Source organism: Buteo buteo, chromosome 3 (assembly GCF_964188355.1).
Source record: "Buteo buteo chromosome 3, bButBut1.hap1.1, whole genome shotgun sequence".
NCBI lineage: Eukaryota > Metazoa > Chordata > Aves > Accipitriformes > Accipitridae > Buteo > Buteo buteo.
This window is the reverse complement of record NC_134173.1, coordinates 9,477,387-9,500,830: the sequence shown is the minus strand read 5'-3', so window position 1 is coordinate 9,500,830 and position 23,444 is coordinate 9,477,387. Positions and strand designations below refer to the sequence as shown.

The 23,444-nt window shown below is 41.2% G+C and overlaps 2 protein-coding genes across 2 annotated transcripts in view; one reads left to right on the top strand and one right to left on the bottom strand.

The window, feature by feature from the left end:
• The window catches only part of LOC142028869 (dynein axonemal heavy chain 5-like), a 170,223-nt gene extending 163,154 nt beyond the window's left edge, over window positions 1-7,069 (top strand). Inside the window, exons 76-77 of the mRNA XM_075022779.1 lie at window positions 3,566-3,787; window positions 5,088-7,069. Of these exons, the coding sequence (XP_074878880.1) occupies window positions 3,566-3,787; window positions 5,088-5,306 (441 nt within the window). The 3' untranslated portion in view covers window positions 5,307-7,069. The remainder of the gene's footprint in view (window positions 1-3,565; window positions 3,788-5,087) is intronic.
• A 772-nt stretch (window positions 7,070-7,841) lies between these two features.
• On the bottom strand, window positions 7,842-23,303 carry CAVIN4 (caveolae associated protein 4). Its single transcript, XM_075022774.1, has 2 exons — window positions 22,738-23,303; window positions 7,842-9,938 (listed from the first exon to the last, which is right to left on the bottom strand). The coding sequence occupies exons 1-2, from the start codon at window positions 23,146-23,148 to the stop codon at window positions 9,270-9,272; spliced, it is 1,080 nt and encodes a 359-aa protein (XP_074878875.1). The 5' UTR covers window positions 23,149-23,303; the 3' UTR covers window positions 7,842-9,269.
• Window positions 23,304-23,444: the final 141 nt, after the last annotated feature.

Below are 23,444 nucleotides of genomic sequence, written 5' to 3'. Positions count from 1 at the left end.
TCCAGAAATACAAAAAATTAAACACTTCATAACACATAGTTCCGAAAGTCCCTAAATACATAGTGTGCAGAGAAAAAAAATCTGATAATGAGTCGTGCTTGCCTGATTTAAAAATTTATTTGTGCTGACAATCATAAGCTTAAGAATGAGATGGTTATTGTTATAGTCTCCATTTTCTGTAACCCAGGCTGTGGGATTGGCTCATTCTACAAGAAATTCACCTGAGCAAAGACTCCTTTTCTATTTAATTAACTACTATTTTGTTAATAGTCATATTGCTGTGTTTAAAATCAGTATTTCATATGTTAAGAAAACTCATTTTCATCTTCTCAAGCAAGTTGAGGTGATGAAGTATTAATGCTGCAGTTCTAATGGCTTGTTTGTAATACCTGAGAAATTGTCAGAAAAATCCTTTCATTTGTGAGATGAAGTGCAGCTCCTAAGTAATTTGTAATTTGCATACTTGCATGGATCTCACTGTTTGCTTTATGGTCAATGGATAAATGCCATGGATAAAACAAGACAATAAAGTAGATTTATAGCACTGGGAGAATGAGGCATTCTGGCAATAAAAAATAATACAGGACCTGACTCTGCCTTCTCTTGGACTGTTTATATACTAGGATAAATTCAGCAATTTCACAGAAGTTAATCTTTATTTGTAGTGACACAAATGAGGGCAGGCTCAGGCTTCTGTGTAAAAGAAACCCAATTCCCTGTGTGTGTCTGCATTGGGCCAAGATAACTGTGGTAAAGAAAACAAGAATTAACATGAATTTTCTTCCCTCCTGGAAGTTAATCTGATGTTACTGGATTTTTTCCTCACAAAACTTGACTCTATGCATATGTCATTTCTGCCTCCCAATTTCCATATTGTGGCTGATACTGTTTTATTGTTTCCCTGTTTGCATCTCTGCATCCAGTTGCTGTCACTTGTCCTATTTATGGATTTTAAGTCCTGTGAGGCAGAACTGTCTTTCTGATTGTATAGTACTTAGTATAATGAACCCTCAGCCTATTTCTAAGAGCCTTAGATGCCAAAGCAATGTGAATACCAGTAAGAACATGAAGTACAATGCCTCCATTCCTCCGTGCCCACTTAATTCTAGTAAACCTGCCATAATTTGCTCGCTGTAGGAATTGCAAAATAAGTGACAAACAAGGAACTTCCTAAGCAAGGTAAAGGAGAGAATATGATTGTGAAAGCAGTAGACTTAACTGACTTCCATATTTCTTGTCATAGCTTCCATGGACGCCTGCTTCTCCCTCACTAGAAGGTTCAGAGTTAGTTTGCATGGGTTCTTAGAAGGCAAAGGGAAAAGCTTTAGGAGACTTCAGTGAGCAGGCCAGGGAGAAGTTCAGGAGAAAGCAGGTGAAGAAAGAAGAATTAATCTTCCCCATTTCTGAAATCTCAGTATGCTCTGCCTGCCTCCCCCAGACCTCCCAACCCCCCCTAACAACCAAACACCTGCACAAACAAACAAAACAAGGCAAAGATTACCAGAAATCAGAACAAATGTCACGGCAAGTGGTCCATTATGTCCCTGACAGAGGGTTTTGGGAGGAGGCAAGCCCTCAGCCATACAGTGGCACCTCAAGCCACTTGATTGTTTCTTGCTGTTTATTGTGCTATTCACCTGCTCTGCGATACCCAGCTGGGCCTCCAACTCACAGCTGTAGTCTTTAAACACTGTCTAGGATTCATTCAAATAAGCAGATAAGTGTTACAAGTCCCACTGCAGACAGCATATAGGTCCTGCTGTCTCTGTAAGAATAGTCTGCAGTCTAAATCTTATCCCTGAAGACAACACACAGCTCCGAGCTCACTTTATTCTAGTGTTTCCACAGTGCCTTTGAACTGATTCCCTTAATACAGTCATTGCTCTGTGCTGTCCTCTTCAGGCTCTTCTTTCTTTAATATTTCAGTTTATCTGGGATCCAGAAGCCCTCTGGGGCCTTCTGGCAGTGAACACTTCATGTATTTTAAACTATTGGTACTAGCATGTTTCTACAAATTAAAATTCCACAAATTAACTACAAGGATTTTGCTTTCATTTAATGGCATCCCTGATAGAAGAACTTGGCCTTTAATCCTGTCTCCCTTAGCTATATGCTAGAGTTCTCAACTACTTCAAACGCAATTACAATTATCTGTACTATCACAAAACCTTTTTAATACACTTGTCCTGAGGTCTCTGGAATTATATTAATGAGAAGCAACCAATGTCAATTAACCAAAACATCTGAGTTCATGGATGTTATCTCATGTTCTCATAACTTGAAGGGTATTGCGTAGCTACAAAGTGCTTAACACATGCAACAAGCACTCCAGTCCCAGCAGCCAAAGACTGGCCTGTGCACTCAGTAGACCACTGTGCTAATGTTTCTGCGTCTGACTTCTTTCCATTCATTTGGCCCTAATGGTAGCTCAGCAGAGCATCCTGCACTGTGAATATTGAAGAAGAAGAAAAAGCTCGTTCAATTCCCTCATTGCTCCTGATTTCTTCCTAGCTGTGCTGTTGGCTCTCTAATACCCACCTTTCTGTGTTCCCCATGTGGCTCTGTTTTCTCCCATCTCTGTCTCCAGATACCGTCTTTCTCTGCTCTGAAATCTGCCCTGAAACTTCTTCCTTCTTAGTTGTCCTTCTCAGTAAGTCCCTCTTGCATCTTCAATTTTTGTGTTTTATTCATTCATATCATGGCTATGCAAATGGGTTTCCATAAGGTAAAATAAGGTGTACGTCCACAGCATGTCCACTGGAAGTGCAAAGCAGTTTATACCCTCCTGTCTCTTGGGGCTAAGGTATTTCCCATGTACTGCAGTGTGTGTGCACGTGGACAGTTACATGAGAGAACCTAACCAGCATCTTCAGCTTGTCTTGTGATAGCTTGTAACCGTATCATGAGATTGGAGCTCTTTAGAACAGAGAGTGAGTTTCACTCTGCACTGCTGAAGAGCTGTGAGTTTATCTTGCTGGTGTCTACAATAGTACGTTATTGTAGTATATTAAGGCTTTGCACTGAGCAAAGTAACAGAGGCATTTCACTATTTAATTACATTATTCCAATTTGTACTTCCTTTGTATTCTGTAAAATGCTTCATGATTTGTTGACTGAAAAGCAATTTTACAATGTCGGTATAAGAAAAGGCGAGTAATATAGCACATGAAATACCAGTGTTATTTGTGGCTTAGCAATTACCTGTGTTTGGAACCTCACAAAACACATTAATCTGGCAGCCTTGTAAACCTCTCTCCATCTGGCTGGTTGTAAAGTAGGCATGTGAGGTGAGGTGAGTTACACGTGCAGCTTCCGATATGTTAAATAAGCCAATTTGGTGACTTCTTAGCACCAACAATGCACACCAAGTATATAAGAATGCATGGTACTGGGAAAATATAGGAAAGCACTGGATTTGCACAACTGAATCTAGTTTTGTATGCAGATAAAATTCTGTGGGATGAGGTTTTATACTGCTGATGTCACTATTATGTAGGAAAAACCAGATTGAAATGGGTAAGTTCAAGTATTTTAAAACACTCTATGTCATATTCAATCTCCTTAGGGATTCCTAACTGCTATGAGGCAAGAGACAACTCGTATGAATGTAGCAAAAGGGTGGGCACTCGACAGTGTTGTTTTACACAATGAAGTGACCAAGATGATGAAAGAAGATGTCGTTGGCCCTCCTCCTGCTGACATTGGTGGGGTTTACATATATGGCCTTTTCCTCGAAGGGGCAGGTTGGGACCGCAGAAACAGTAAGCTGGTTGAGTCGGCACCAAAGGTAAGGACCAAGTGAGCATGACTGACTGTGGCATGATATGGTGTGCTCAGAGAACACCAGAAAGTATCTTGAGTGCCTGCAGCAGTGGTTTCACAACAGGTTTTAAGAGGGTAAGACACTAGCAGAGCTGGGAAGGGGACTGAGTGCTTACCCACCAGAACCGAACAAAAAGACTTCTGTCAGAAAGTTAAATTAGGATGCGCTGCACTAGACCAGATGCCAGTCCCCTTGGCTTCAGGGGCCCTAGAAGCACAGTGATGTTTGAATAAAACAGTGCAACCCATAGTCAGCCTTCTTTTGACTGACCAAGTGGGACGCTATCACAACTTCCAAAGCCCAGGACTGGGTTTGATGACAGCTGCTGTGGAGGTCAGTGTTTGGATGACTAGAAGTCCCTGGCATTTGTTTTTGAATAGGAGGAAGAGCATTAGTTCTAAGCGTATGCTCACTTATCCATGCATGGACTTACAGTTTACTGATGTGACTAAGCAGATTTAAAACCTAGCGATGGAGTAGTGATTAGATGCTGTGGTCACTGCCAGGGAAAGCTGCCATTGTCTGCACTGGTAAACTTTTTCCAAACCAATAACTGTCCCAGAATTGGAGTTGAGGTAATCCCTCTCCGTAGGTAAAACACTTCTGTGTCTGGCTGAAATCAAACTTTTCCAATCCAAACCTTGCCAGCTGTAGCTTCTGGTGACAGCTGTTGCCTGGTTCGTCAAAAGACACCTTGAAACATGGAGTTTACTCAAGTGCTGTGGAATGTTCAGCAAGCCTCCATGTTGCTCTTGTGTTTGAATCTTTTTTTCCCCCTTGCCAATGAATACTTCATATTGCTGGAAGACCTGAGGGGATCTAGTCTAGATAAACACTCAAGGCTTCCTAAATGCAGCTTGGCCTTTATAGCTCCAGGTGTGCCATTAAGGGAACAGTAGGTGGAGAAAGAATAGGGAACACTAGCCAAAGGGGCAAAGGATGGGAAAAAAGACATCGGTCTCTCTCCCTCCTAGAACCTCGCTGTCATTTTTCCATCTATTTCCATGGTGTGCAGTTTTCCAGGTTTCTACTGCTTTCTTTTCCTTCCAGGCTTCTTGACGCCTGTTGGCCCTGAGCTGCCACTGGCTTAAAGTTAGGGTCAATGTAGCGGTGAGCGTAGGACTTGTGTTCTCGTGTGTACCTCTGCTGAGGTGCTGGTGCTTTTGCTGAAGGCCATCACTGAATCTAGTTCCAGCATTTGGAGTTCAGACACTCTATCCTGCTTCTCTAATGCTGAGCCCCATGTCTCTTTTAACATTCTCAGGTGCTGTTCACAAGTCTTCCTGTAGTCCACGTGTATGCTGTTAGCACAACAGCACTACATGACCCAAAAAAGCAACAAGGAAGTCTGTACTCCTGCCCTGTCTACAAAAAGCCTCGGAGAACAGATCTGACGTACATTTTCTCTTTGTATCTGAAAACAGTGCAGAATCCTGATCATTGGACTTTACGGGGGGTTGCACTGCTCTGCAATTCAAAATAAGGACAAACAGCTATAAAGAAAGAAGCACCTAGGAAAATTAATCTGCAGCTGGTAGGACTGCTGTTATTATTGACGAAGTGGTGGCTACGTTCTCACAGGGGTATGGGAATTAACAAGTGCATATAGAGATTGTGTTCATTACACATAGATCAGTTTACTCTGTTCACAGCAAAAATGCTAAATGTATTTAACCTGGGAATATCACAGGGAAAACAGTTGCAGGTGTAAAATTTGGCAACTGCTATAAAGCAAGTGAGTATATAATCAACTAGCTTGCTCATAATGGAAACACTAGGAAAAAAGTGCTTATGACAGTGACAATGCTCTAACATTTATGGTGTTTCTTTTGTAGACGTTATCTTCTCTTCTTAATACAAGACTTCTTCATAATATGGTATAAATCTTTTAAAATTCAACTCCGTAGTTAAAAACCTATTGTCCGTAGCATTATTAAAGCTGTAATGACAAGTGAATTAAATGTATGGTAAAACTTTATGTTTCTCTGCATGTATTCCAATGCACAGTTTCTTTGATTTTGCACTTGTAAACTTACTGGGTGGTTTTACAAATGGATGCTACCATTTCCTTCAATAGTCGTTTATGCTAACGATCATAGAACCTGTACAAACAGGCAAGTTTATCTTTGCACAAGTAGTGGCCTTTGCACATATTAACTCATTTGTAAATCTATAACCCGTTATAAGGAAGATGTGCACCCCCCCATTATTAGCGAGAAAAACGTTTTGAAACTCTTCTCAGAGTAAACACATCTGAGCACCAGTTTGGCTTAATTAGTGTTTGCTCCATTGGCATTAGTGCCTGAATCCTGCAAACTCAAACCTCTTAACTGGATTTTATTCTGTATTTGGATCAGTTTAGGTAAAAAAAAAAAAGTAGAAGACACACAGGCCATTTCTGGGAGTAGATTCACCTGAAATGGTTGAAGTCATTTTTGTTTATTACCACCGTTGCTGTCTACCCTGTAACTGAAGGGTGATTGCTACTTCTTTTTTTATAGACAGACAACTATTGGCAGAAAACGTGTTTGGCTTTTTTCACTAGCACAAATTCAAAGCAAAAGAACTTGCTGTTGGATGTTATGAAAGAACACTTGCAGTGAGTGTTTTGTTAATCGCTTTTTTTCTCCTTGTAAACACTTTCAATTTTTGTATAAACACTTCAGTTTCTTTTCCGCTGGTGTCTAAGAAAGTAGTTCATCCTTTCTCATAACCAGTTTTACTCCGCAGTTAGCAATTGCTGGCCTCTTTCCGTGAGGAAGTTTGATATTCACACTCCCACTCACAACTAAGCAGAAAGTGCCAGATTTCTTCTTGGAAAACAGAGCAGATGGGGACAGGGTCCCTTTCTCCCACTGAGCCGGGAGCAGCACTTGTTGCACATGCAGTGCTGGTGAGATTACCTTACCAAGTGAAACCACCTGTTCAAGAAATATACACCAAGCCTCCCTGCAGTACGGCCATACATCAACCGATTTCATTGAGAATTTTGTTTCTGAGAAGGGTGAAGGAATGGGCTTCAAGATCATTGCTCCTGGAAATTATGAAAAAGGTAATGGGGACTTCAAGCAGTGAAAGGCTGTGCTGTTGTACAGAATTTGAGGTTGTAAACCATAGTGTTCTCCCCATCCCCTACCTGTATGAGGGGATATGGAGTAAATTAACTTTGATCTCTTGGTACATGTAAAATTCAAGTCAGTAACATTGATAATAACTTACTTAAAATGAAGAGCACACCCAAAGAACTCACTACTTGCTATGAAAACAAATCATCCTCTGAACAATTGAAGTTAGAAGTAAACATTAAAAAATACATATTTGATAGAGGTTATATGTGGTGCTACATGATAAGCTCCATGGAAACTGCACCACTTTCTTTCTTTGTCAAGTAAAATGAGAAAATTAAATGCTATATAAAGAAAATCTCTAGGCAATTATGTTCCAGCACTTAGTGTTCTGCTGTATAAAAATGCAAAGAAATAGCTTCTTTGACCTTTGACATTTTCATTTCAGTAACTAAACCCTGTTTGTCAGTTTAGGAAAACGTCAAATCTTGCAGAACAGAATGCAGGCCATATTACAGAACTAGACAAGTCATAGAGTATTTCCCTGAAGATAGTTACAGTTGTATACAGAACTGGAAGAAGAACATACAGTTGCCTGGTTCAAGAAAGACTTCATATAACCAGTGAAAAACCAACCAACCAACCCCTCCGATCTATCCTATAAGCAAAACCTTCTTTTCTCTTTGCATGTAATTATAGTACAGCAGAGATGTACAATTTACTGTTGAAAGACATTTCTTCCTCCCCCTCTCTCCCTCCTTTGCCCTATCCTGCCCTTCCATTCAGTGGAGTTGCTGCTTCCAATCTGACAACGTTAATTTGATTTGAAATGTCACTGACATAGTATAACATTGACCTTCCCCAACCAGTGTTCCCTAGTTACTATTGCTAAAGCTGTTTCACTTCAAACGTGATGTACACCAGGCTAAATGAAAGAACCGGCAGGCAGAATATTTGAAATCAAACTAATTATATTTAAATTATAGATTAACAATTAGCTAGGAGTCCTCAAACAATGTATATAGATAACCAAGTTATGCTCTGCTGTTAAAATGAATCTGAGATATTAAATACAATCATACAGCTTTTGTCAATATTGTACAAGTTTCACACAGATAGTAATGGCTAACATTGCTTTAGATAAGTGCTTTGAAGGCAACTCTGTTTAAGAATGAAGAGAGCGATATAGTCCTGCACCCCATGTCAGCATAGCGGCCGTGTTTACAAACATATCTGATATCAGGGCACTGGCTCCTGTAACAGCATTCCATACTCCAAAGGCTGTCTGTCTCATAATCCCTGAGGCTGTGGCTGGTCGATAACGATGATGATAGGAAACAAAGAACTGGGTTATGGATTGGCCCTGTACTTCAGTGGCTTTGTAGAATAGATTTTAATTGCAGTGAAGCTCAGAAAAAGCACAGAGAATGGAAACCAAAACAATTCCCTTGTCTGGTCAGTTATGTTCATGAGCCCTATGATCCTCAGGATAGAGTAACAATTCTTTAAAAGATCTCAAGGAAATTTCAGTTAAAATATTCTGATTTTCTTCTCTACTTATACAGAATGCATGCATTAATATTATCCCTCTTTTACTGCTTCATACCCTTGTCTTTCTCACAATCGCCTTTCCATAACATGAATACAATACCTCATTCTCCTTTCCTCCTACTATTCCATATTTAATGTGTCTTCTGCTTTTTTATTCTTACTCCATAAGTGCAGAAAATGCATTGCTTACATACATCTAACCTTCCTCTTCCAGAACTCTGGAAATAATCTTTAGTCATTTCAGGAGCTTCTCTTTTCCACTGAGAAGAAACACAATTTACTCAAGACCCTAGCATTCCTGCCACATTTTGTCACACCCTGGATAAAGCAGGATTTTCTTCCTTCTGCTGTTTCAGTGAGGGCCCTTAAAGGAAAAGATTTGTATTGCTGAACGGACATTTTTCATAGTTCTTCCTCTTGCTAATATGAAGTAATAGCTTTGTTATTGTTTTCTGATTAGAGGAGTTGGTGTAAGATAATGGAAAATGTTTTTATACTGTTGTATGTACAACTGAAGAGAGTGATTAGGCTGTAAAGTGACTGCTAAATCAATCTTGCAAATACATCAGATTTCCATTTCCCTTTGACACGTGAGTTCCATTTGGGTTAATGATGGCTGTCGGCACGCTGCAGGACAGAGGGGGAGCCCCTTTGTTCAGTTTGCATGGCTTGGCTTTTGTCAGGAAGACAACACTACAGACACCCACGTAAATGATAGAACAACACCAAGACATGTTTTGTGATATAACACAAATTCACACGTTTTTCTAAAGCTGAGTGAATTCATACTGTGTTATCTCTTGTTCAGTAAGGATAGTATGGTGTGTTTGCTAATTGATTCCATATGCCGATTGCTTTAAGTCTAGCAGAGGGACATCATCACCTCCTCCTCCTTCTTTCCTTTCCTGCTTAAGAACAACTTCTGGGATCGTCACTCCTTTTTCAGTTGACGGGGAAGCACCTTTTGTTGCACTATTCTTGTCTTTCTTTACCTTAGTGATCACTTCTGTGTAAGAGATTTCTTCAGTGAAGGGCTCTGCTGCTGCAAGCTCAGAGGCAATATGCACGCCGGCTTCCTGGATCCCTTCCTGACCTTCGGCTCCTGTTCGTTCTTTATTTTTTTTATGGATCTTGAACGTCTCCTTCGTTGGGGCAGCCTGTGAAATCGTTTTCTTGATCCTTATCCCAGATTGTTTCAGTCTCTCTCCTGACTGCCTGATCCTCTCTCTCCTCTCAGGGGTCACTATTCTGGTTCGAAGCCTGTTTACCTTCTTGCCAAAATTTTGTCTCGTCTTTTGGATATTTTCCCTTGAAAATGCCTTTTTGATATCATCTATGCGCCTCATGCCTGATTTCTTGAACTGGGTTGCTTTGCTTTCTTCGATATAATATTCTTCATCAGAAGACAGATCATCAGGTGGGAAGAAATCATCCTCTAGAGTTTCACCTGCTGTCCTCTCTTTGATAACAGAGAGAGATGAAGGACACTCGCTTTCCTCCTGTGAATGAAAGCACAGAGTCATCTTCCAGCATGTGTGTTTTAAAAGGATGGCGATTCATGCATTTTGTTTGTTGGCTTGTAGTTAATGAACGCTAACTGACATACAATATTGTAACAAAGTAAGGTAGGCTTGTACCATCGTATGTGATCTATACAGAATACAAACGGCAGAAGAAACCTTTGCCAAGTTCTGTAAAGACATTATGCCTGTTTAAAGTTTTCTTTTCAGTGTGGTTCTACTTGAAACTAGTGAATGCCATGGTCCTATGTTTACTGGCTTCTAGTTTTCAGGGCAGGTTTGTCTATTTCTCTTTTTTTTTTTTTTTTGAAGCTTATTTGCTTCACCGAGATGGGACCTGGATCCATTATTCCTCACCAGTAAAAGTAGACATCCTGTAGACAAAAGAGGCTTTTGTGCTTGTGTCAGCTGTACACTCTCCAAATGAGTGCCTCAATGGTATCGGTAGCTTCAGTCCTTTACTGTCACCAAGACAATTGTACATTTTTGACTAACTGGAACTTAGCAAACAATTCTGTTGCTGCCCAGAAGGGGATGAACCCCAACATATTAACTTACATGCGCTGGCTCCACAAGGGGACAAAGTCAGTAAAGGAATGAGATGTTGTTCAGTAAATCCAGTTCCACACAATTCACTCAGCACCTGCACCATTGCTGAGGTGAACTTGACTTGTTCCATCTGGAAACACATGAATGACCCTGAGGAAGCACCTCTGTCTGCTGTGGTGAGTTTGGTGGCCTGTATGAGCATGCAGTGTTACATATTTATATTATACATATTATATGTATTAGCTGCGTGCTTGGAAGTGGTGACTATCCTAGATATCTTAGCACTAGGAATTTATGCAGCCTCTCCAAAGAAAGACTGCTAGAGACTCAAAGCTCAAAGACACAGAAGATTTCCAAAAGTTGTCCACAGTAAACAAATAATTTACCAAGAATCATTTAGCGGTTAAGGACATGCAAAAAAAATTTAAAAAAAAAAGGGAAAAGCTTGTGGTAATGGAAGGATTTATCAGAACAGGGAGAATCTCCTGAGAGAACTGATCCCCTGATCTGAAGACTGCTGTGGGCATGGACATTACAAATTTGTGGCTCAGTGTCAGTGAGTCACTTCTATCTAGAAGTACTAGTGTATGCAGAGTAGAAAACTCATAACTTGTAGGAGGTGTATGAGATGGACAATGCCAGCCCCTTCTTCCCTACTAGTTGTTTATGTGCATGTGCATGTTCTCTTCTCCCTGGAGGAGCAGCCTTTTGGGGTGCAGACAGGTGCAACAGCTATATAAAACTTCTCTAAGCTGTTTGCCATTAGTACTAACTACTTCAGCTGATTTCTGAGGCATAACAGTTTCTGGGCTCTACCCTTAGTATTATTATCTTAATGCAGACAATAGGAGAGATATTAGAAGTTGTGAACCCGTGAAGAATGGGTCAGGCTTACTGAATAATTTGCTGTGAACTGATTTCCGGCCAAAAAGACGTCTGTCATTTTTCACAGTGACTCATTAGGAGCAAGTCATTTTTAATGTTATTTTACAGAGTACTAGCAATACATAAAATAAAATACATCATCATGCTTTGGCTCCGTTAAAAACTCTCTAGTAAATAGTTGTTAATACTTAGAAAAAATAGGGATAAATTATGTTGCATTGATTACAGCAGAATGTTATTCAACTCATCTGTCAAAATCAGCAGGAACAAAACTACAATGCTTTGCTAATGATCATCTTCATTAACATGTGCAAATTAACATTAATTATATAAAGACTTCTATATATAAACATAATCCCTTCTTTTCTGAAAATGAACTAAAACACAGCTGGATAATAATTCCTCAAAGTTTGTAAATTATAGCCCACTCCTTCAACTGAAATGGTAACAAAAATGTTTCCAGAATGACTATTCTGAAATTTCAGTACATGCAGAAATGAATACAATATGGTGAATAGGATATGCTGTTCATATGAAGATTACTTTTTAAAAAGAGAGAAGGCAGAGAGACTATTTTCTCTGCAATATTTAATCTGTCTTCCTTTGGAAGAAGAACAAATTTTTCTGTACTTTTTGTCAATTGTTTGCCAGATTTTTATTGTATTTAGCTTTATAGTCTATTAGCTAAAGAAGAGAGCGCTTTAACTTTCATACATATGTGTTAGAATTAAGACTTATGAACAACAACATGTGAGATGAAGGTGTTGTAGACGAGACACAGAAACTAGAGCTGCAGGTCCTGAGGAACATTCTTCATTCTGCTACAGACTCTGAGAATGATCTTTGCCAAACCTTGGATTTTCTCCTTTTCCTTGGTTTCTGCACACATCTTGCAGAATCAAATGTAGCAAGGTGAAAAATCAGTGTGAGTTTCTATCTCCTCTTAAAATTTCTGGCTGGAAGATGTTACCAAAATGGAAAGTATTAATGAAACTGGCTAGGATGTTAGGGAGGTTTCATAATAAAAATGCAGGGATTTAGGCTCAGTAGGAGAGCTTTCTCATCTGCTTCCTTTCTCTCTCCTGCCCCTCCCCATTTCTTCCTATCACTAGGTATCAGTGGGGTAGAGAGAAGAGAGGAGCTCATCCTTCCTAAAGCAGGAACGATAAGTTTTAGCACCACGTGGGAAATAGGGGGAGTCAAAGCATATAGCTACCAGCTCATTTATAGACTCGCTAAAAGCAAAGACCGAACACCTACTGATTTCAGTTGCACAGGACAGAGCCCTACACTGGGTGACAACTTTCTTTTTGGCTGGAAAGTGGATGAGACTGGAAATAGCAGGACTAGACAGCTCGATCTTGGGGGAGGGTGAGAAGGAGTTGAGCAATCAATGATGCTACTTGAAAGCTTTTAGTTAAAAACCTACTTAAGCATTTTGCTAGGAAGGACTCGTTATCTGCCACCACCACCTCATGGGAGTTAAGGGATGATCTTTAAGCTAAGTTTGTAAGTGCTCAAATAAAATGAGGACAGGAGATGATTTCACAGGAAAAGGTGATACCAAACAGCCAGGTATTTTTAACCCGTTTTCTTGAGGAAAGAGGAGTGCAGTCATATGGTCTGTCTGGTGGTTAATACAAAGGACGTGCACTCTGCTTGCCCTGCGTACCGGCAAAAACTGAAGACATGCGCACGCCAGAACCAGAAACCAAGAAACAAATCTGTGGAAGCTGATCATTCCCCTTCCCTTTCATCAGTCCTCCTAGATGGAGCACCCGGAGAGGGTGCACCCTGGAGAGGGTGCTTGCACTGGTCCTGGTATGCCTGTTGGCCATAAACTCCTGAAAAGTTAATCCACCACTCAATGCACTGAAAATAGACCTGGACCTTTCAAAACAAAATTTTTTTCTTTCTGCTCCAAGAAAAAGAGTCGGGAAATCAGTCATGTAAGTGGTTGATTTGGAAGTTCTCTTGTTTTTGTACAAAAAGCGTAGCATATACGGTTACCTTATGCAGCTCCCACCCTCTCACCCTTACATAGCCTCTCCACTAACACATAAACATTTGGGCATTTTCCAGCAATTTGAGGACGGAGCTGAGCTCAAACACGACGAAATAAGCTCTCTGCTGAGGAGCCGGCTGTGTCGCAAGTTGTTCCGTCTGTCCTCCCAGCTGATGTCTGTCCTGAGCAAACACGCCATGGCTCAGGTACCTTGCTTGTAGATCTGGACCCGACGTTTTTGGCAGGTGACTGGTGGGAGGGGAGCCGAGAAGAAGGCTTGTGTGTTATGAATGGGTGTAGGAGGGGAGAAGGGAGAAATGAGTCAGATTAGACGGTGCTTTGTTGAAACTGGAAATATTTTGGAAAAATGCCTGTGTGTGGAAGGAAATGAGGTCTGGAAGGAGAAAGGCTCCAGGTTCTGTGGTAGCAGAGGAAGGACTGAAGGCGTTGTTTGCAATGGTAAGGGGAAAGCCTGGAGACCTTTGCAGCCAGGCAGGGAGAGAAATAGGCCATAAAGCTGTAGGGTTAGTTAGATCCACTGCTTAAGAAACAACTTTAACAAACAAAACTTAAAGAGTGGCTGGTGATGTCGCTGGCACAGGGAGTTTACTAAGAATGCATTTAAAACCTGAACTTTGGCTTTTCATTGTTTTTGAGTATTTAACTCCTCAAATATGCATAGCCAAAGAAGTCTGAATTTTTAAGGGCCTGGCTGAATACAAAGAAAACACATGAGTAAACCTCAGCTTTGATGAAGAAAGCCAGCACAGACTGTGTTTGAACGGATGGCTCTGGGGACAGTGAATATTGAAACCCAGATGTTTCTAACACTGGGCTCCCAAGAAAACCTGACTCCGTCATTGTCATTTTCTCCCTCTGCTCCCATTTCAATTTAATTCACAGTTAAAAAATTTTCGAAGGGATGTATTCTGTGTCCTTCACATGGGCCTCAAGGAAGGGATCACAGCAGTAACTTTTTTCTCCCATAGGATATAACGAGGCATTTATGAAGGAAGGCTAATGCACCTGCTCCTTGAACTATGCAAAGCACAAGGTGCAGACTCTTTTTCACCTCACAGAAACCTTAAAAACAATAGGTAAATAATCTTAAATGTGGCAATGCCCCTAATCAACGTTATGAGACACTTGAGGTGGCGATGCTCAGATAATTGAAAACTGGGGGGAAAAGAGACTGTCTCAAAACGTGCCTACTTGATAACCCTGCCTGCACAGTCAGGCTCTTCTCATCTCTGGGCAGGGAAAGGAGGGAGATGGCAGAGCAAATTGTTTATTGATGTCTCAGGTATTTTGCTGCAGTGGTGTCCTGGCAAAGATCAGGTCAGCTCTAATAGCACCTTTCACTCTTACTGCTGAACTACGGAGCAGATAAGGCAAGGGGGCTGCTGGAAGAAGAATGTAATGCCTTCAGTGAGGTCAGTGAGGCTGGGCAAAAGAAAAAAGGTGATTAAAAAAATTTGCTCACAAACGTGTTAGCTAAATGTCCACCCTTTATCTTTGTAAGCACAGATGGGATCAATAATTAATAGCAGCAGTAGTATTCTTTTCATTAAGAAAAGGTGTGTTGCTAATTTAGAGTTCACTGGATTTGCTAGATGAAGCAGTGACATAGTGTCACTGTACAACAATACTTAGGCTTTAAGTACATGAGACTTCTAATGATAATTTCAGTAATAATTTTATTATAGTGCCATTTAAAAATAAAAAATAATGGGATATGAGGACATTTTAATGGATGTGGCCAGCTCAAGAGCTTCACTCCCCTTGTCCTTTCATGTTTTTTGGCACACGTATTCTGGGTTTGTATTTCAGAGCCCAGACTGGGCTTCTAGAGTCAACAAGGAGAAAAAAAGATAATACATTGTCTTATGAGTAAACATATGCTAGAAACGCTATAAACCAGTTTTGCGTTCTCTTTTCAAATAGCTTCAAAGTGTAACTCTAACAAGCTTTAATAAAGGCAACTGTTATCAGCTCTCCACAATTATCTAATTTCAATTAAAACTTTAGCAGAACAGAACTTTTTAAAATGTGAAAAACAATAGCAGAGAAAACCAGAATGACCAAATAAATAATTATATATATATGAAAAATCATATATATAAAAACTTATATATATATATCTGTAAAATCGAGACTCAAAACACTCCTAAAGAAACTGCTCACAGCGTATGTAGGGAGGAGAGACAGATGAAACTCCGTAACACGGAGTCATTGTGTTGCACAGGGAAAAGGTCACAGCAAATGATCTTTCAGCCTTGGGATGTGTGACAGGGAAGGTGCAGGTGATGATTAACATAAGCACAGATGGGACTGGTGATCACCTGACAATTCTGAAGCAGAACACGAAGCAGCAAAATGGTCGAAGGCCACCCAGCACTTGGTCTGGCGCTGCTGCCGTGTCTATGACAACTAGCGACGCAAATGACTGGCAGCGTATGGGCAGGAAACACAATGTTTAAAAAAATCCTAGAAATTTGCATGTTAAATGAATGATTTGTTATTCAGACTGGCAGCCGAGGTAAATCACTAAAACATCTTCTTGAAATTGCTCTCTAAATAAATACGAAACTGCTGATGAATAACCAATTATAAATCATTCAGTACTTTTACCCATATTCTAACAGTTAAGAGTGAAGCTTTATAAATCTCAAGTGATCCCTTCATTTTTTTCTGCAGATATACCATTTCAAAATCTCTGCCATCAGGCCGAAAAGTTGCTCAGATGAGGGAGAAATAGGATTATTTTAAAAGGGCACCTAAGGGATTTTATCAAGTAAAGCAGATAGAGAATAAACACTTCAGCACGTCAGACTTCATGGCCAAGTGCTGTGGCTTGTATTTAGAATTATTTTTACATAACGAAAAAGCAGCCTGGCCAGAACAGTCAATCCCCCTCATTTTCTCTTTTGTGAAGCCTAATGCACATCCCTTTTCTTTAAATTCTGACAGAAATTCATTAATTTAATGAGGAGCATACAATGACTATAAAGAAACCCAGCTCGTTCTCTCATTATCTGACTGCAGCAAGCTACAGACAACGAGCAAGCAGTACCCAGTTACACCACGCCGCTTGGAGAAGCCCTTGGCTCTAGGCCACCACATGCTGCATAAAAAGCACTACTGCAGCTCCGGGGGAAAATTAAAGCTTCACAGTCACTTTGCTTTGCTATTGTTTTATGGAGCTAGCCTAGGGAATAGGTCTGCAGGTCAGTCCGCAGGTTTGCAAAGTGGTGAAATTTCTCACTTCCAATTCATCTGTAGATACCAACCCCTTGTCAGTGGAGGAGAAAGAGCTATCACAAGGTGTGATAAGACAAAAAAATATGTTTGGTAATGTTTTGTTTCATTCATTCATCACAAGGTGACTGCTCTTGCAGGCTAGCTAGGGCAGGGAAGTGCTCTCAGGTACCAGTGAAACCCAGGCAGCCATCAGCAGCCGCTGAGCTCGTCTGCCCAAGCAACCACACCTCCGTATGAACTTGCTTCTGGACGCCCTTTCAACTACATGGACAGAACAGGTACTTATAAAGTAGAAACCGTATCCAGAAGTAGATGTCTACACCAGGTCGGGTGAATCAGGCTCCATACATTTCTCCCTGCTCGCTCGAAGGGACCCACACACAGGCCAAATGCACAAACACCTGCGTTACTGATGTCTAATGCCTGGCAAGACGAATCCCAGCTCCTGTTGATAAGTCACTCTAGGCAGCTTCTGGGACCATGGGCGAGAGGCACGGCTTAGGAGGCTCATGGTGTAGCTACGTTCTTCTGCTGGCTTGCGGGCCAACCGCAAGCAAAGCCCCGAGCAACCGCATCCAGTGCAAATGTAAATTAAGATGGGTTGTTTCCACCACTCAATGTTATTAGGGGGAGAAAAATCAATGGCAGCCCTGAGAAGGTGACAGCCTGTCCCCTGTAAGGATCATCACAAAGGAACAGGTCTGGGGACTCCAGTTACACTGGATCAGATGGTGTAGAGCCAAGTTTATAATCTGCCGTGAACACAGTCCCGTGAAATACGCAACCTATTTCATTTTACGAACACAGAAATGGCCCAACAGCTGCTATTTTAATTTATTTTTAATTTCCCTTTCTCCTCCTCCCTTGTGAACGTGTCACTAGAAATACAGTTTTTCTTTAGCTGGTTGACAGCGGTTGATTTTTTTCTAAAAATCACGGGTAATTTATGATCTTCTTGGCTGCCTGCAGTACTTCAGCGCCGGCTCTGCCACTCCGCCAGCAGTTGGCTGCACAGCACGGGGCCAGCTCAGCGCTTTGAACTGAAGGACTGGGCTTGACACCGCAAACAAAGGACTTTTGCTACACTTCCCGACACAACCGTTGGGTTTCTTTTATTCTCTGTAATCTCAGAGAAGGCAATTACCTGTCCCAGCTGTAAAAATATTTATAAGGTTTATACCACCAGACTCCAGCAAAGGCCTTGTGTCGTTGGGCTGCTGAGGCCTCTGCGTCTGAGGCCAGTGCTCTGCTGTCACAGATAGTCAACCTATGCCGTCTTTTTTTCCATTAAGTTTTCAGACTCCACTTTAATAGCAATTTCAGTTTTCTTCTCTCCCCATGGGTTCTAGTAGAAGGCTTTGTCCGGACCCTCATGTCTCCAGGACTAAGAATCCATTTCTGGTTTCTGACCTGAGATGACTCACGGACAGTTTACACCCATTTCATCTTTTTGCTGATGTTCTTTACTGGACTCCTCATCCGTGCCCCAATGCATGTATAAATGACAGCCACAACCTCTCAGCCTCTTCTCTTGCTGGACTAAACCAAGCTAGGACCCCCTGGTCTCGTGTACCAGGGCTTCCCATTCCTCTGCTCAGCCTGGTAGCTGTTTTCCAAACCTGTTCAGTTTGAACACAACTTACTTCAACAGGGGTGATCAGAGTTGTACGTGGTAGTCCACACAGACTCTGAAGTGTTTTGGGCAAGGGCACTGGGTGTCTGCATCATTTCTGGAAAGATCTTGCCTGAAGCCTTTCATGCCCACATTTAACTTTTTTAAGAGCCACAACATCAAGTAGGCTCTCAGTCATCTTGTGAGCAATTAACACACCATTTTCTGTATTTCCCAAACCATGGGGCCTCAGAAGACAAATTAACAACAAGGGCTCCTGCTAAAAGTACAGGAATTGACACTGTGTACACTTAAATTAGCATTACTCCAGCTTAAAGATAATTTGGTTTTTCTTCTTTATTATTTCTATCTCTGGACTGACAGCTCCTCATTTTGAGCATATTTTATTAGTATCCACACCTTTCCTATGCCAAGACCTTTAATGAAAATATTACACAGTTGACAAAGATGATCTTAGAAGCAAACACTTTTAGAAGCCCATCACAAGCCTCACTTCCCATTTCAACGCAACCCACTGCCATCTGTTGTTTTTCTGGATTATCTGTTATGAGGTAAGATATCAGGTACATAAATATGAGAAAGGATAAGACCTCTCATGTTTCTGTGAAACAGAAAAATGATCAAATATGAGTTACCTAGCACAATCTGCTCTTGGTGAGCCATTTAAATCCATGGTGCTAACGATTCTGTCCTGCAGACCTGCTTCTAAGACTGCCATTCTTATGCCCAAATGGTATCAGATGAATGGCAATGTTTCAGATTGTTTCCTTTGTCTTTTTCTAAATAGAAGTGTTATGTTTGCTGCCTTTCATGTCACGGTTACTCTCACAGGTTTTTCTCAGAATAGCTGTAATTAAAACTCCGTGCCGATGGACGGCAAGTTTGTGAGCCTGGTCTTTTAGCGTCCTTATCTCTAGAGCTCGTGACACCCTGACTTTTACTGCCACTTCAGATGGAAGTGCTTCCACTTCAGGTTTTCAGATTATTACCCCCATCTCAATCTCACCATTTTTACTGTCCAAGCCATTATGCTGCAGAAGGACAGTGGGCAGGAAAAGCCACTTATATTTTAATTTATTTATGCATAATATGAGCAGCATATGCAAGGCTGCTTCTGCTAGCCTCTCCCCGAGTGCTTGGTGGAGCAATCACAGGGCAGACAAATCGTTTGCAACATGGCTGTGTAGGCCAGTCAAGCCATAACCTTACTGGTTTCTGACATGTCCACCGTGACTGTCCACTAATTTTAAATGTCGTACAGCAGTGAGTGAAACAAATACATGCGTCCCTTCATAGCAAGTTGTTACTCATTTATGTAAAGTAATAATAGAAAAGAGACCAGTAACTGTAACATGGACTTTCTGGTGCCTGTATGCTCACATTCAAAAAGGACTTGTGGAACATGCAGAAAAGCAAATGAAACAAGTTCTTTTAGGATTTAAAAAAGAAAAAATCCCCTTTAATTTCTGAATAATTTAGCCAGAATGAGTTAAATTGTTATCTGCTCTTTAACTGCAGAGAAATGAGAGCTCTCACAGCTGGTTATTCAGATTAACCTGAACAGAAGTGAACAGTGACCTGCACAACCTATAATGTAGTTTGCCTTCCCTACTATACCCTTAGGGCATGCAGCACTCCAGGGTCAAAGACCTCACTAGAAACTCTGAAGTAACCTGGCATTTTTAATCACGCAATCAGTCTGGAGAGGAGAGCTGCCTGCTACCAAATCTCTTCCTCAACCGCATGGCCTTTTAAAAATGAATGCTCTCAATTTCCCTAATCGTTATGCTCATGGATGATCACTTTGTCTCTTTTTAAAGGGAGGCTATTGCCTACTCTTTTCATCGTGCCTGAGGTCACTTGGGACAATCTTCTCCAGCCAATGATCCTTTTCAACCTGCCTACTCCTTCTATCAATGATAAGATCAAAGCTATCCACTTGAAAGAAAATCTTTAGGATTTAATTGGTGTTTCCCTTTTCCTCATATGCCGATGTTCTGGCAAAAGTTAAAACTAAAACCCACGTGCACTCACCCATGTAGGCATTCAACACCGGCTACACACAGGTCATTGGCTCCAACACAATGCCCCAAATGGTTCATCAGAAAAAAATCTCACTACAGATGAGCTGTCACTCACAACCACCGAGTAAACAAGTTGGTTATACCCATTTGTAAAATAGAGTGAAGGGAGTATGCTGATTCTTTATTAACAGACTCCCACTCATCGTAGCCAAGCTTCAGTCATTCAGGTCTTGGCACTCCAGCAGTATGCCTACACTGGTGTAAATCAACAGTGTGAAAATCACTGCACTTGTGTGAAAGAGACTTACATAAGTGTACCTGTGCCTTAAAGCTTCAGTGCACTCTTGACTACTTAGTGTGTTCCAGTTTTTGTGGAGCAATGCAGTTCTCCTCCTCCAGAAAAGTGTTAAATGTCAGATCCCAGAGGGGTAAGCATATCTGCTCCTCCTCCATGCAAGAGGGAAAAAGTTCTTCAATCCACCTTACAGAAAGGATGGAAGTTAAAAAGGAAGCCATTCATATTCTTGCTGGCAGTTCTCAACTACCGTAAGAAGAGGAAGCTAAAAAGACAGCAATCAAAAATACTGTTTCCCTTCCTGAAAAGTACCACCTAAGAATTAAACATACAGAACAGGGTGCACGTCATTCTTGTCCAGCAAAACCAGCAGAGAGCTCAGAAACTCCTACTGAGGGTGATTCTTAGAGAAAGTACTCATCGTGAGAGACACCTTTTGTATGAAATATCTGAAAATAGCAACAACTGTTCTTTATAGCTGTATGTAAATCCATATTCACCATATTTTACTACATTTTTAAATAAGCCACAGCTCATGTCCTGTTAGGAGAAAAATTTACATTATGTAATGAATACTGTTTTAAGAACAAATATTTTCAGAGCCTTGATTCTGCTGCAATCATTATGGTAAATGCCCATCAATTAAATGGCATTATGCCATTAACCAGGAGTGTCAGAGATAGTTATTACTTTTAGCTGGGAAATGATTTACAAGGAAAAAGTGAAAGTGCCTGTTTTCTATTCCATCATGACGGTGCCGCTTGCAATAATTGTAATAATAGGCCAAATTGTGCCCATGCTTTCTCCTGAATATGCATAGTAAGTCATTCAGTCAGAAAACCTGGGAGGCACAATTTGGCTGCATATGGTACTAAGATAACATTAAAGAGGTAACATTTCCTACCTTCAGCTTTTACTCTTTTTTTTTTTTTTTTTTTTTTAAGATTTTTTTTCCCAGTAGTAGAAAATGAAGTAGTTAAGAAAGCTAGATTATGCAGAGGAATTTGTCAGCTGTATACAGTGGTGAATATACTCAGCGAAACACACAGCTCCATTCATTGCAACTACTGTTATTTATGTACAAACAGATGCAAGACCAGGGTGTAAGGCTGGGCGATGCGGGCGCATTGTGTTACTCGTGAGGGCTGGTATTTTCAAGAATGCCTAATGATGAATACGACTCATCTGAAAGAAGCTTTGGGGACTCGCTGGTATGAAGGAGAAACTATGCTTCTGGCAAAAGATTAAACACTCTTACTTTCTATTGACTTGGGGAACTGGCATGTTTCAGCAAATCGCAGGATCAGGCCATTAAACAAATGGGTTTCACAGCACTTGCAGCAACTCACAGAACCCATGAGCTGCCTGCACTGTCTATTTGTATGAATGTAGGCAAGACCATGCCATTTCATGAAATTTCTGTTCAAACACAATAATCTGTAAGAACAATGAACATCCTACAATGAGGTTAATGAACAAAAATGTATGATTTGCTTGTCCAGTATGATTGGAAGCACAGTGCTGGGTTAAACCATTTCCAAAGTAGAGCATGAAAGGTACTATTTGCTGTCATGAAGAGTTTGTGGGTCTGAGCTTTAGTTTGTGCATATACTACTACTGACTGAGACGATGAAAAAAGCCCCAGTTTGTCAGCAGTACGACAGCCTGGGTAATGCTGCAAGTTTAATCAACCATATGTTTTGAAATTAGTGTTAGAAGAGAGTCTGTTTTCCAAGGAGTCTGCAAACACTTTCACTATTTGGACTTCTACTTGATACGATGAAAAAAATAACAGGGATGAATGTCAGGCATGGTTTGTATGATAAGATTTACAGGGCCTGCCTCATATTACCTTTCGGAGAGGCAACAAATAGTCCTTGCTGATCTGCAGTTAATCTTACACGACTGGCTCAGGAACCTACCAACACTAATAATAGACCGCGTGTGCTGCTGTCAGTAGGTGCATGCTGAAAAGCACTGAGGAGCACAACTCAGTGTTAAAGAAAGCAAAAAGTAACTCTCACGTTGGATAGACTGCGCCTTTTGGTTCATTAACCAATGCCTACCAGTGGCTACCAAGGAGATGGCACAATGACAGCGCTACAAGAAATTAGGCTTGTGGTTACCTGATAGATTACGACCCGGAATTTGTTTTTCTTCAGCATCTCCTCTTGTTTGGCTTCCACCTTCTGCACGCTGGTGCTCTGCCTCTCCACACGTGCCCGCACCTCCTTCACGGTGGAGCTGACTTTGCGGGTTTTCTCCAGTAACTTGTTCACCGTGTAGCCTGTGTTGCCATGAGCCTGGGCAAGCTTTAAAATGTCAATCTGTATAGTCTTGATGGCATTTTCCATCTCCCTGTGCCTCTCCTCTATCCTTTTCTGGCTCGCCTGCACGCTGTCCACAATGTTGGCCACTTTGTCCAGGACCGTCACAATTGTGTAAGCTGCATCTTGCTCTTCTTCCTCCTCGGTGACGCTGGAGAGACGATTTTGGTGGGTTTTGTCAGCCTCGGGGGTGATTTCGCGGCGATCCATTTTGCCTGCCTTCAGCCGGGTCGGCGGGAGGCGAAGTTTCGGTGATCCTGCCAGAACGATTCTGGCGCTGCTGCAGGGAGCCAGGGCGACAGCTGGCTCCGGTGATGCTCAAAGTAGGGCGTGAAACGCCACTCCTGGAGCTTGGTCAAATACTTCTGACTACAAAATATCCACACATGATTGTTCGGATACTTTCAGCAACATGAAACCCCTAAAATTAGGAAGCAATGTCTGGAAAGGAACGTTACGTTTGAAGGGTCACGCTTCTGTACTGGTGAAGTTATTAGCGTTAATCC